Raw genomic sequence first — 15271 nt, 5'->3', positions numbered from 1 at the left:
ACCAAAGAACCTTCCTGGTAGGAGCCCCCTTTTTAGAGTAGTATTTAAAAGACTGTCTCAGTTGCTATAATTATCATTAATCTGGCATGATGTAGAAATGTTAGATGTCAATTGGTGTCCATGAGGTAATGTATATGTGAGTGTGTGAGTGTGTGTGGTTGTACTGTACTGTATGTGACATGTGAGATTTTATTGCCATGTGCTGTGACCGTCAATAAGGTGTCCATTCACTGCCCGAGACACTCTCGATCATCACGATGACCCATTGAGAAATCCAATTATCTCCTGGAACTGACTGCAGCAATGAGAGTGTATGTGTGCCCAGCGATGGGTTGGCACTCTGTCCAGGGTGTATCCTGCCTTGATGCCCGATGACGCCTGAGATAGGCACAGGCTCCCTGTGACCCGAGGTAGTTCGGATAAGCGGTAGAATATGAGTGAGTGAGTGAGAATTGACTGTAGCAAGGGAATAGAATCCACAAATGTAGGGTGTATTCCTTGCATTAAAGAGCGTGAGGGGAAAACTATGAGCCATACAGCAACCACTGATATACCATTTGAACTTCAGGGAACTGAGAGAACAGAGTCAGCTCGCAAACTGTGCCTTACTTCACTGCTGATCCTGACAAACCAAATCTGAAACTTTTTGCAAGAAACCCTGTTTGCCTCTATTCTAAATGGAGGTCACCAGACAGTGTTGTCATTGACGGCAGAGACGGCTTTCTGCCCTCAGGTCAGCTGGAACAGCCTTTTTCCAAGCATACTGTACAGCAGAAGGTCAGTTGTCATTTCGTATAACAAATTAGAGCTGGCAATAGGACAGATCTGCTTCTTCCGTTCCTCCACATTCCTTTGAGGCCTTGGGCTTTGGCACTGCTGTCCACACCCTAAGCAATATTCAAGGATTGTGAAGAATCAATCTAGAGCTATGCTTCTTACACAGATAACTTATTATCATTAATGATGAGTAGCAGGACAGCACTATCCTGAAGCCCTATACCCTGAGCTATATTTAGCTGCGCCATCGCCTGCTTTACCAGGCCAGACACTAGAAAAGAGCAAATCTTCTCTCAGGATTGTGATCTCTTCTGACTCTTGACCTTTTTAACTCTCTTAAAGCATGTCTCTCATCTTGACCTTTCCTGCTGTGTTCATGTGGAGATAAGCGTTTGTGTCAAGCCTCACCATAGACATAGAACACTAAAACAGATCAAGTCACTGTAAGCCAAATATCAAGTGCAGACCATGACTTTTACTGATCTTTGGAAATTTGCTGCTAGACCATTGTGGTGGTAGGTGGTGATCCTAAAAAGTCCGAATGAATGGGAGAAACTAGGTTAAAATATGTCCACTAGAAAGGAGGTACAGTTAGAACTATGTATGGTCTTTCTTTCAAGCACTCCTGAGGTAGGGTGACAGATCGCATTAGTCACGTTTTGTGTCTGAGTTCACATCAGTTGAGGTTCCCAGCAGCATGCCACAATTAGTCACCATGTGATTTCCGGAAACTTTAAATTGCAGTGCAGGTGCCTTGCGTCCTTTATATGATTAGCTTTCAGAGGGGAGGACCAGCAGCAATCGCCCAAGTAAAATTTGTGTTCCAGCAGGTAGCAGGCTTTCTCAATCCAACTTGATTGGAGCTATTTTGTCAGGCATTGATGCTGGCGAGCTCCGGTGTGGATGTGAGAGATGGCTGTCTCAGCTTGACTCTGTTGTATAATAGCCTATTTGTCGAGCAGTGTGCCTTTTCTGTTTGAAAATGTATAATGTTTTAGATACCAGACCTCAGACCACATACATCTCTATAAGAAAGCTTTCCTCTCAGGGGAAATTGGCAGACCACCTACCTGAATGTACTGACAACACATTAGCTGCCTGGAGGTTTTAGCCAGCATGGGAAAAGCCTACATTTGATTGTTTAACAGAAGCACACATATTGCATATGAATGCAGTAAACATCACACACACACAGGCCTGTGGCAGCTGAAGGTGGTATATAATCGGGTTAGGATTTAAAGTTGGCACATATGCACTGCATTTCTCCATCATGGAGATTTTACATGCGTGGACATCTGCTCATCAGGTCTGAACATGACTGTGATCACACCTACAGAGAGATCCATTCAACTGTTAGGAACGTGTGAAGAACATGCTACAAATGACATCTTATTGTTTATAGATAACTCTCCACAATCATGTCACATGCATTCATTCATCTCAAATGCAAAATTCCAACATGGCTTTGTTTTTTTGTATGTAGTAACAGTCCAGCCCACAAATACTACCTGGCCACAAGTCCAGTGTCAGGAGCTCTGTACCTATCAGACACCAGTAGTCGGAAGGTGTTCAAGGTGAAGTCTTTGAACATGGTGAAGGATGTGGCTAAGAACCTGGAGCTGGTGGCAGGGACAGGGGACCAGTGTCTTCCCTACGACGAGACACGCTGTGGGGATGGAGGGAAGGCTGTGGAAGCGACTCTAACTAACCCCAGAGGTAAGATACTTAATCATTTAACAATTTTAATATTTCACCACAGAGACAACAGCAAGCATTTCCATTAATATAATATACAATATATTTAAGTAAATAATGCTAGCAACCATTAATGACCAGCTTTTTTTTTTTTACATTTCTAAAAGTGATTTAACTGGAATATTTTCTGAAAGTACAGAAATACAGAAATAAATCTGTTGAACCTTAAATGGTTCTAGTAATGTGCAAGACTTTGTTCACACAAATCCCATTTATTTTTTTTAGCCTTTTTTTTTTTGCTGCGGATTAAGTTTTACATCACTTCCAGCAGCATCCATCCACACTTTAGGAGGTTTATTCCTGTCTGTACTACCTAATTACATTTTACTTCTTATTCTTTGCACATTTCTATCCACAACAAGCCCAAATCATTTAAGTAGCATGTCCAGAATTTGGATTTATAAACACATAAAAATGTCTTAAATCTGATTAAAAAAGTCAGATTTAATGTTATTCCTTGCATTCAGACTTAAGCAAATCTCTGATGCTTAGACCGGATATGCCAAAAAAAAAAAAAAAAAACCATACGTAACCTTCTTGCCTGAACATAGCTTAAACTGCTGAGAGCTTTTTGGTAAAGGCATTATATAAAATCTTGATTATGCCACTTGGAGCACAGCTTTCTGAAAATGCTCTCTGATTGTTCTAAACCACTATATATATATATATATATATATATATATATATATATATATATATATATATATATATATATATATATATATATATAAAATACATGATTTCTTAAATATATTAGCATATTGATATCTAAAGCATTTTGGCTTTTATTTGCAGTATTTGCCTCATTCTCTTCCTCATTTAATCTTTCTTTTTTTTTTTTTGCATATTTGTCACACTTAAAAACACCAAAATTTTACCATAGTGACATGAAAGACTCATTGCCAGTTTTCACAAATGCTTGATTGCAGGTGTTGCCTCCAAGGGTGGAACAACCAGTTATTAGGTTTAAGGGGCAATTATTTTTCACATAAGGCCATATAGATTTGGATAGATTTACCCTTAATGTCCATTTACTCGGGTTATCTTTGTGTAATATTAAAATTTGTTTGATGATCTAAATCATTTAAGTATGATTAAATAAATCAAGCTTGCAAGAAGGGGGCAAATACATTTTCACAGCACTGTATATCTATGACTAGCTGCATGACTGCATGCGTTTATCACAGATGCTCCTTATCCTCCGGGTTTGATGTTTGATGATATGAGATGCAGATTACACACTATCTTTACTGCATAATTTCACCTTCCAGAATTCAGCCTGAAATTGTTAGTAAAACCTGCAGTGTAAGGCCAAATTATACAGCCATCATCCATCACAGGCTGGTGATGGAGGGTCGCCCAGCGTGGATGGTGGATGTTTAGTGCTCTGAGTTTGTTCATTGGAGTTTTGGGGCTCTTTAGGATGGGAGAGCTAGTGCAGGCTTTTTCGAAAGAGCTTTCGTTTTACAGCCCAGATCAATGCTTCCCTCCATTTCCAGAAATATAGGTATAATGACATTTTCTCTCCCAAGATTCCTGGTCGATCGCGCATGGGAGATGTGTTGTGTGGTGTTCATGACAAAAGAGCTTTTGCTTCCAAAAGGTGCTGATTACAGACTCAGCATGTCATAGCTGGTCCACACCTGTTTCTTACACTTATATGACTGATTAGTCACCCGATCACAGGCTTTTTTCCCCCACACCTAATCTCTTTCTGTCTTTCTTACTGTTTCTTTTTTCTTACACCTGTGTGTGTGCATGTGTGTGTATTATTAAAATTTACATGCATTTAGCAGGCTTGCACCACTTTGTTTCATTTCATTCAGCTTAACACAGGATCAGTTTATAATTGCTCTCAAACACTATAGTCAGCAGTTCATTGGGATTGGTCTCTCTTCTTTGTCAGAGGTTGAGTGTGTCCAGATTAGAAGGCAACTGAACCAATGCCTGAATTGCTATAGTATGTTGTTCAATCTCTATAAAACAGAACCATAGCGGTCGATTAGCCTAAATGGGGGAAATAATAGTCATTTTCAGTGATACATTAGTTATTTCTGGTCAAAAATAAATATATTATGGCAAAAAAACAGAAATTTTAGATATTCTAGTGGATTCTGATGTTTAGTTTAGATTGGTTTGGGTTTGATCTGAAATGTTTGGTTTAGTGTATTTTGTTGTGTTTTTATTTTCTCAGATTGGTCAGCATGCCTGATACTGGATATCTTTATTCTACCCTCCGTAGGGATTTCAGGAGTCAGCATTCTAAGCAAACATTCATTTCATACATGACTCAGTTCGTAGGCAGCATTTTATATTTTGGACCCTTCATTTGTGTTGAAGGCACCACAGAGCATTTGAGATGCATTTCCCTTTTTTTCTCTCCTACTTTAGGAATAACTGTGGACAAATACGGCACTGTTTTCTTTGTGGACGGCACCATGATCCGCCGGATCGATCAGAACGGAATCATCTCTACGCTGCTGGGTTTCAACGACCTGACCTCTGCACGACCTTTGAGCTGTGACTCTGTGATGGACATTTCGCAGGTATCCGCCTCCATTCCCCACATCTTCATCCTGCAGTTTGGTGCCATCAAAGGACATAAGAAACACGTTGGCTGGTTTCTTTCTGAGCATTCGCGACATATATAGCAGCATGAGCACCCAGCAGACTGCCACCCACAACAAATGCTAACAGTCACCCCAGGCAAGGACACGGCACTCTAGAGGCATAGTGGCTTCCATTTGGGAGATGATAGAATACAGGGGCTGGCACCAGAGGAAATAAAAAAATAAAAAGTTGAATGCTGTGTGATTTTGCAGTTAATACAGTTGATAAAAAGCAGCATGAGATGTATACAAGATGTCAATAATTCCAGATGGAAGTGGATTTTGCTGTCCAGGAAAGAATGTCAGCTGGATTAAATTTCACATAAGTAATTAAAATTGGAATTTACTTTTTATTCATCGGGTTTATTGAACAATTTATTGAACATGTTTTTAACATTTTTTTAGATGTGGGTAAATGCTTCACATCTTTTATAATAGACAAATAATTTAAATGAGTTTAAATTTAAACAAAATAAAACTACAACTGCACATTTTAAGGAAAAAACACCCTTCACCTCTGATCTTCATGGCACTTGCTGTGGTTTGTAGTAACATGGAACATCATTTCAAAAATACTTTCTGTTGACTAAGTTTCCAAGCTGTGATGTTTTATTTCTGAAATCTTCTAATAGTTTCTATATCAGCCTCTTTAGCACAAACCTTAAGACTGCATCTGTGCTAATGAACTCACAAATCACCCAGAAGAAAGTCTTAATTTAGAGTCTAGTGAATTTGAGCACATTTTACAAGAACCTTCTTAGAATCCAATTTGTATAATGGCATACTACAGTTAGCAAGTAGACAGGACAGCATTAGTAATATTAAGCCTGAGCTCTTGTCGTCCTTGCTCCTTGTCGTGTGTGTGTGCATATGTAGGTCCTAGTTACCACCAGTAAGCCTTGGTTGCCAGGATAAGAGAGGCTTTATTTTACAGATCGTTGTGTAGACGACCTACAACTGCCCATCACAGTTCCTCTGGCTCCCAGTACAGTACACTGTACTCCCCTGACACATATATACACTCAGAAATCCAGATACGTACATATTACACACAGACACTTGCAGTCATCCTGACACATCTTGACATATTGCACGTATGCACACCATCTCTTTTCTCTCCCTCTCACTCTTCAGTTCCATCCCTTTGGCAAACATATAATTGAACACACACACACACACACACACACACACACACACACACACACACACACACACACACACACACACACACACACACACACACACACACACACACACACACACACACCAGACATGTAGACACTCACAAGCACTTACTCACCCCAATATGCTGAAACTTCTGAAAACCCTCAGCAGTGATGACAAATCACACTCATTCCTGCCACAGACACTCAGCCAGTAAAAAGCATCCATTATAAAATTCATGGGCAGCTCGCTGCTCACCGCTTCAAATACTTCCTATACTCCCTGCTGCTGCAACACTTTTGTATAGCTTATTTTTCTGATTTTTTATATATATATATATATATATATATATATATATATATATATATATATATATATACACACACATATATATATATATTTATTTATTTATTTTCTAGCCTATGATTATTTATTAATAGATCATATTTCTATATCTTCACAGTGCTCTGGCTCTTAACTGACAGATCAGCTGTGAACGCCTGCATGTTATTTCCATTCTTTATTGCTGGTAGCCCTGATGTTTTATATGAGCACTAAGCGCCTGATTGTCACCAGAATTGCTTATTTATATTCTTTTCTTTGCTACTGAAACGTCTTCATGATGATTTCCTTTGAGCATGAATCTTCTTCACAGCTCTCTCATCCCTTTTGAACCTCAAATGATGTGTAAAGTAAAAAGGGCAATAAGGAAATATTTTGCAGGCGAGGCTACACATGATTGCATTTTTTTTAATCTTGAGGACTGAAGAGTTTGCTGTTTGGTGAGAGATATTGACAGAAGCAATCTTTCTGATACTTAACCAGGCTTAAGATGGTTAAAATAGATAATTGTTGCTTTATGTTGAATATGTGAGTCCAGTACATGCCTGCTTGAAGATGTGAGCTCGCCTGTAGATATAAATATAGATTTGCTCTTTTAGACAAGGTCAAGAACATATTTTTTGTTATTTTCTCTTTAGGGCACTTGTCATGTATTTCATAATTTATAACAGTGGCTTACAGAGTGTGAGAGTCTATACACTGTGAACTCTATATGGTTTAATGTATGTGGACACCATGACCATAAGTTTCGTATGAGGGTTGTCTATAAATTTTGTCTTTTCTACAAAATTATAAGACTACACACTCACTGAATATCTTTTTGCACTGTAGTTTTAAGAGTTCGTTTCAATAAAATTGAAGGGGACCAAAACCCTACATATGGCCTGCAGAGAACCCTAACCTCTACCTCACTGAAGACCTTTGTAATGAATTGGAACTCTAACTGAACACCCAGCATCAGTGTTTAACCTCTAGCACTCTTGTGGCTGAATTGGCTCAAATCTCCACAGCCATGCTTCATCATCCAAAGGAAAGCTGTCCCAGAAGAGTGAAGCCTGTTAGAGAAGGTGTAGCAAATAACTTGTTAATGTTACCCAAGGGCTTGAAGTAGGTTATTTAATTCTGACATGTCTGCATACTTTTGACCATATAGTGTGTGTGTGTGTGTGTGTGTGTGTGTGTGTGTGTGTGTGTGTGTGTGTGTGTGTGTGTGTGTGTGTGTGTGTGTGTGTGTGTGTGTGTGTGTGTGTGTGTGTGTGTGTGTGTGTGTGTTATTCCCTTGCACTGGCATACATAGCCATTCAGGCTTTTGGGTTGAAATCTCATCTGAACACTTACCCTCATGAAATATTTAGCCAGGTCTGTCGACAATGAATAGGTTTTAAGAAAAAGTCCCTGTCTTCATTCTGTAGTAATGCAGCTGCTTATAGAAATAGGAGACATTTCCTATGCCAGCTGTTCGCACGGGCCACAGACCTTTAATGGGTCTTATTACATAATCCCAACTGCTTTAATAACTGATTCACACACACAGCACAGATGTGAAGTGCTACACGGGGAGGGTTATTTATGTGCTTGTTTGTGTATGTGTTTGTTTGGATGTGTGGTTGTGTGTGTTGGAGGGAAGGTGGGTCCAGAACTAAGCACAGCCTTATGGTCATTAAAATACTGAGCTTGGCAGAGTGATCGGAACATATCGGTTTTGGCTGCTTGGACCAAAATACTTAATTTATTAATTATGCATTTTAGATTCTGTAGAGTGTACATCAAAAAAATTCATGTCATATGATGATAATGTATGAGATTGCAGAATAGTTTGATGATGGAAGCAAGTGCAGACAAAAAAATAATAACTATAATTTTGTCCAGCTAGAGGAGCATCTATACTAAGGGGTTAATAATAAGTGATTGTATTCAGTTTGCCCTTAAAAACTTTCCTTATTTGATTTTATTGGATTCTGGGTTTGTTTGTTTTTTGACAGATGCTGTGCAATGCTTATCTTGACATTTTTCTTTAGTCTGTGAAAAATGGATTTGTCCTGTTTGATGCATCCAAATCAATTGGCTGCTTTTAAGGTCTTCTTTTAATAGACTACACAGCATGGTGACACGTTTTTTTTGCTTTTTTCTCCCAGTATATTAAAAACATCTTTTAATCTTTTAAACATCAACCTTGTTACCATGCCAAGACCACTACTGAAATAAGCTCTTTCATATTCTATCCCCAAGACAACACTCACGGTTTGGTTCCTTTCTACTCTTCATAATCCTACTCTGTTTCTCCTTCCTTCCATGGAACTAAAAAAACCCTAAAATAAAGATTGTGTCCTCATACTTCTTATTGTAAATACTGATCGCTTTAAACTTAAATTAGTTACTGACCTGTAATCTGGTATTAGAAAAGGGTTCTTTGATAAGTGTCAAAAATTGCGGACTTACTATGTATGCTTTCATGTTTTTACAGGTTCGTTTGGAATGGCCCACAGACCTAGCTGTGAGTCCCATGGATAACTCACTCTATGTGTTGGATAACAACGTAGTGCTGCAGATCTCAGAGAACCACCAGGTCAGGATCGTAGCTGGTCGTCCAATGCACTGCCAGGTGCCTGGCCTTGACCACTTCCTAGTGAGCAAAGTCGCCATCCACGCTACACTGGAATCTGCTAATGCACTGGCGGTGTCCCACAATGGCATCCTCTACATCTCAGAATCTGATGACAAGAAGATCAATCGAGTGAGACAAGTTTCCACCAATGGGGAGATCTCTCTTGTTGCTGGTGCCCCAAGTGGCTGTGACTGTAAGAATGACCCCAACTGTGACTGTTACTCAGGAGATGATGGCTACGCCAAACATGCAAAGCTCAACTCTCCATCATCGCTAGCTGTTTCTCCTGACGGAGAGCTCTTCATCGCTGATCTGGGTAATATCCGGATCCGTTATGTACGCCAGAACAAACCTTACCTCAATCCACTTAACATGTATGAGGTGTCATCACCCATGGATGATGAACTCTACTTGTTTGACACCAATGGCAGCCACATCTACACCCAGAGCCTAACCACAGGTGACCACCTGTACAATCTGACTTATTCAGGAGCAGGAGATCTGAGCACCATTACAGACAAGAACAAGAACAAGGTGACCATTCGCAGGGACCCTACAGGACTGCCACTCTGGTTCTTGACCCCAGATGGCCAAACATTTTGGTTTACCATTGGAACTAATAATGCCCTCAAGAGCTTTGGTGCCCAGAGCCAAGAGTTAGCCATGATGACCTACCATGGGAACTCAGGTCTTCTGGCCACGAAGAGCAATGAAGATGGATGGACTACTTTCTATGAGTAAGTAATGCACATACATTTGCACATTTGCAAGTGCCAGTGTTTTGTAGAGCTACAACAACATACCAGTGGCATTAATATACTTTTACAAAAAAATATTTGATTTGTGAAGCAGAGCAATTGTGAAGCAAATGTGAAATCTTTATAGGAAGCTATTTGGAAAAAAACAAACATTTTTAAAAAAAAATTATTGATAGATGTTTCATAAGCTGTTAACCACTAAGTAGTGTCCAGTAGCATTGTAATGTATTAAATTATACTCAGTTTGAAATAATACTGGTAAGAGCCAAGGGCTTTTACCTGGGAATTCTATAGTGATGTTGAATTTCATACAAGTTTTATTTCACTTGTTTGAGGTTGTGTTGTTCTAACCATATGTAGATGGCTCAGATATCTCCAACGTATCCCCTGCTTTGTATTTCGAGCATACAGTACATGGTGCTTTCACACCTTTTAGTCCATATGCAGAGTAAATCGTTCATATTAGCCATTTTGCTACTTTGCTTAGTTAAGTTTCACACTATGTAAAATTAAATGAGACAAAATGTACAAAAGTTTGCATGTTCTCCCCGTGCCTCGGGGGTTTCCTCCGGGTACTCCGGTTTCCTCCCCCGGTCCAAAGACATGCATGGTAGGTTGATTGGCATCTCTGGAAAATTGTCCGTAGTGTGTGAGTGAATGAGAGTGTGTGTGCCCTGCGATGGGTTGCCACTCCGTCCAGGGTGTATCCTGTCTTGATGCCCGATGACGCCTGAGATAGGCAAAGACTCGAGAAATGTTCGGATAAGCGGTAGAAAATGAATGAATGAATGAAAATGTACATAAAACATTGGCTAGGTTTGTGTAGAGATAAAACCATCCTTGTGAAAAGGTACAATACAGAGAAAACAGAGAACATGGAGATGCTTTCAATAAAACACTGGCTATGAGACTGATTTGAAGCAGAGAGGGAACAAAAAAAATGTGACTGTAGTGTTATCACCTGTAGAAATGAACCTCATCATAAAAGAAAAGAATTATCAGTTAATAATAAGAAAAACCTCGACAAAGGCGGAAGAATGCTGAGCATGTGGAAGTTTACATAAGGTGGTTTACAGTTTTACATATGATTCATAGCACAAATCATATTTCAGTAATAGATGTGCATGTCGATTAGAACACATGTAATGTTGAAGAGAAAGGCTTAACCAAAAATTTTAAAAAGATGAGTAATTATTAATGAAAGCAGCCTGTGATTATCAAGGAAATCGTTACCTGCTATTTCATGACCCAGAACTGGTTGATACGTTTTTATACGTCAGAACTCATGGAAATCTGGACAGTGCAGCGAGTCAGATTGTGCAGCCAGACCACACTTTGGCAAGAGATTTGGCTGTGGCTCAGGTTGCCATGGCTACACTAACAGATCAAAGCTGAAATTGGGACATGGTCAAATAAATATGGTCAATTAAATCCGCCTCTTTGCAGGGAACGTATTGGGTTTCACAGCTAATTTAGATGAGGCCAAATAGCTCCAGCATCTTCTATATTCTGTTTAATGTGTTTCTGTGCACTACTCTTTTATTGTTTTATTTTATCTGCACACATGGATACAAATGCTAACGTGGTTTTATTTGTAAACTGATGTAAAAGTATTTTCCCATGGACTCGATCACATCTTCGCCGTCATGTCTCCAGCTAAAAATATTTCGATTTTTTAGCATTTTGTTTGCTTAAATAATTAGCTATACATCTTAATGCAAATCTGTCCAATCGTCCATAGAAGAACCGTCAAATTCTTACTCGGTTATTTTGCTAGATCTCAGCGCCACAGAGTAAAATCAGTGTACAAACCAAAATACATAGCGTCATGCATCATTTATGCTTTTAACATCAGCCTCGGTTGCTCGAGCTTCAATACATTTACAGTACATCTACCTGACAATAGAAATCCCAGTAAAGCCACATACTCCACACACACACAGCACTTTTGATCCAGTCTGTTATACTGTACGTATTTTATTGATTTTTTCTTCAAGGTCTGGTTAAAAGTGGATATCTGTCACATGCTCTTCCTCTTCATATTCTTACCTGCCTTGAATTTTTATTTATTTATTTTTGTTATTTTATTATTGTCTTAAAAATGTTTGGAAGGCATTTTATTAAAAACTCTTCATTTTTTCATTTGTATGGAGAGTTACACTTGTATAGGACACCCTGTAAAATGAGCCGGCAGTATTTTTCTCTGAACGTGTGTCATTTTCTTGTTTAGATAAATTAAAATTAGTCTAATGGCTAATTACAGCTTTTCCCTCCTCACTATATTTTATTTAAAAAATCATGTGATTTCTTTGAATAAATTTCTTACAAAGCACAATAGCCCTGGAATTGTGGGAGAGGGGGCAATAATTAACATTAGGAATGGTTCACTCTGTGTGCTTTTCAAAACATCTTAAATTTCCTCAGGCAAAATGAACTGGTGTTTTTAATAAATAGAGCTTTTTTTGTGTGTATAATTAGTTTTGAAGGTTATAATGGTGCTCTAGAGTCACGGGCATAATTCACAGAAGGTGGAACAGATCTCAGTATTTATCTATGAGCTGTATCCTGTGCACAGTGGAAGCTCTCTTAGTTTATCATAGCCACCACCTGAATTTATTAAGGTCCTTTCAAGCCCGTTAGCCTGAGGACACGCGCTAGCTCTGTCAGCCAGGATTTGCACCAAGACTGCATGCAGAACCACAGAGGCAAAAACAACAAAGGCATCTGCTGAGCTGTCCCCTCCATTAAGTTTTATTGGAATCTCTCTGCTGTCGAGGCTGCAGATGTGTTTTTGTCGCTATAATTTAGAGTTTTGATTATTCCCTACAAAGACACAAGTTAATCTGTAGTTTTAAGACCTTAAATGAAACTCAAAATGTACTCGGTAGTAAGTTAGTAACTGGGCTTCACATGGAGGATGTGGAGAGCTAGCTAGTGGGTGGGAGCTGTCAAAATGACCAAATTGAGTGAAAATCTGTGGAAATTTAAATAAATAAATAATTAAACAGGTTCTTTTTTCTTTTCTTTTTTCAGTGAAAGAATTTTTTTTAAAGACCAGGTTTATATTGTTGCTGATGGGCTCAAGAGATCATAATCTGTATGGTGTCCGTGTCTTACGGAATGCTCATTAGTCTTATCCTGCCATGGAATTGGGACAAAATTTAGGTCACAGCTCAGTCTAATAACTTCTGTAATATTAACATCGTGACATTCAGGTTGCATAGCTGGAGCAAGGCTAACTGGACCTGAATTGCCTGAAAGCTAGTGTATGTATTTAATAGCAGGAAAAAAGAGCTTTCATGATACTGATGCCTCACCTCATTCCCAGCATTTTTTTCTTGATCAGTGTAGAAAAGTAGTGCTGAGGCACTTCTTTATCTCCCATTACTTCTCTTCATGAAAATAAAAGAGGACAACTCCATTCTGTGTTTAATACCATGCTGAGTGTTTCTCCCAAGCACTCTCTGCATACCTCAGAAGCCTTTACTGTGTAAATCAGATCAAATTTCCGTCAGTATCATCTCTACCTCTTCCGTCTTTCGTTTCGGCCCGATGAGACGAACAGGAAGGGGGGCCGGTGCTGCAGACCAGCTGTAGCCATCACTTCCCGTTTGAAAGTTATTAGAGAAACAGGCCATTTCTGAGCTCCCCAAAGGCTTCTGTCGCACACGCCTGATAAAAGTCTTGGAGAAGATGTGCTCGCTCATAATTTTAAGGGACTGGCGGTGTTTAAAGAGAGCCGACTTCGAGCTGGAGTGCCGGGATGTGACACATGGTTTTGCTTATCTGTGTGTTGCTGTTTATTGCATTTTTATTGTCTTAGACTTGGTACAGAGGCAGTTTAGTAAGTAGTATCATAAGCTAAGCTCAGCTGCAGAACTCACATGCTAAAGTGAGCTGTAGCCAATATTCAGTGAAGCACACCATGATTTAAATAAAAAGTGCCTATTTGTTAGTAATGTTATATTGTTTTATACGAGGTCACTTTGAAAGCTATTGAGAGAAGAAGTTGGGATTTGTTCCAGTATTCCAATTGCTTTTTCGAGTTTTCCCACAGCAATACCATGACCTCTAACCCTCTTCTGTGTGTCTCTCTTCTTCTTCCTCTGGCACTTGCTGTCTTTCTTCCTTCTCAGGTATGACAATTATGGGCGGCTGACGAATGTGACCTACCCTACAGGCAGGGTGAGCAGCTACCGCACTGATTCTGATGGTGCTGTGCGGGTGCAGGCTGAAGGCTCCAACAAAGAGGACATCATTGTCACAACCAACCTCTCAGCCTCTGGAACATTCTACACACTTATGCAAGGTAAGTTACCCAACCTGTGTGTGAGGTTATATGCATGAAATAATGTGTTGTGCGTGTGCACACACACACACACACACACACACACACACACACACACACACACACACACACACACACACACACACACACACACACACATACTCTATATGAAAGTGTATGCTGTGATATTTCATGGTCTATATTGACCATGAAATGTGTCAGGACACTTGTCAGCTTTCACATCCATTATCTTCCATCTTTCTTATTTCACTGTTGGAACTATTTTAATTAGCTATCAGTAAGCGCTAGACAGCAACGTGTGAGATCGAGATTGATTCATTTAGCTGCCTGAGCCGCTATTCACCTCCGTCACCTGCAACAGTATTATGTCCTCTGAATACAGTGCTTTATCTTTTTTCCAAACCTGAATATGTATGTGGAAAACAGTGTGTTCTGCTGACAACCAGGTCTGTTTTCCTTTACACATGTATCTTCATGAATAAAAGAATGAAGGAAATTCCCAGATCACACGTCACAGTGGAAGATAAAAGCAGCCATAGGTTTCCTTCACTTTCACTTTACATGTGGAGGCTGTGCTACCTGCTGTAGGAAACCCAATCTTAATCACTCTGCTTTCAGGACAAAGGAACATGTCGGAGGTTGTGGGTCATGAGCGTGAGCTTGTAATTTTTCTTGCATACTTTGGCATTTTGATATCCTGCTTTGCAGCTGACTAAGCACTCCATCGATTTCCAATAATCGCCTTTGAACTCACCGTTCCCCTGGTCTCCGTAGTCAAAAGTTGTAATGATTTTGCCGTGATCCTGCAGGCACTTGATTTGAAAGCCCACCTTTTCCCAGGTTTTAAATTAGGCCCACTATGGCAGCATCTGAGAGATAACGTTACCTCCACTAAGAGTGTCTGTGCTTGTTCAGCAATTTAACAAAAAAAAAGAAATGCACCATATTTCCG

The 15271-nt window shown here is 39.5% G+C and overlaps 1 protein-coding gene across 6 annotated transcripts in view; it reads left to right on the top strand.

The window, feature by feature from the left end:
* Positions 1 to 15271, top strand: part of tenm4 (teneurin transmembrane protein 4) — a 188938-nt gene that overhangs the window by 154355 nt on the left and 19312 nt on the right. For all 6 annotated transcript variants that reach the window (XM_047820862.1, XM_047820861.1, XM_047820860.1 and 3 more), the window contains 4 exons: positions 2261 to 2493; positions 4924 to 5078; positions 9112 to 9989; positions 14147 to 14319. In XM_047820862.1, the coding sequence (XP_047676818.1) occupies positions 2261 to 2493; positions 4924 to 5078; positions 9112 to 9989; positions 14147 to 14319 (1439 nt within the window). The remainder of the gene's footprint in view (positions 1 to 2260; positions 2494 to 4923; positions 5079 to 9111; positions 9990 to 14146; positions 14320 to 15271) is intronic.

This window comes from Tachysurus fulvidraco, chromosome 11, assembly GCF_022655615.1.
Source record: "Tachysurus fulvidraco isolate hzauxx_2018 chromosome 11, HZAU_PFXX_2.0, whole genome shotgun sequence".
NCBI classification, from domain to species: domain Eukaryota; kingdom Metazoa; phylum Chordata; class Actinopteri; order Siluriformes; family Bagridae; genus Tachysurus; species Tachysurus fulvidraco.
The sequence above is the reverse complement of the archived record's forward strand: the minus strand, read 5'-3'. Positions and strand labels throughout refer to the sequence as shown.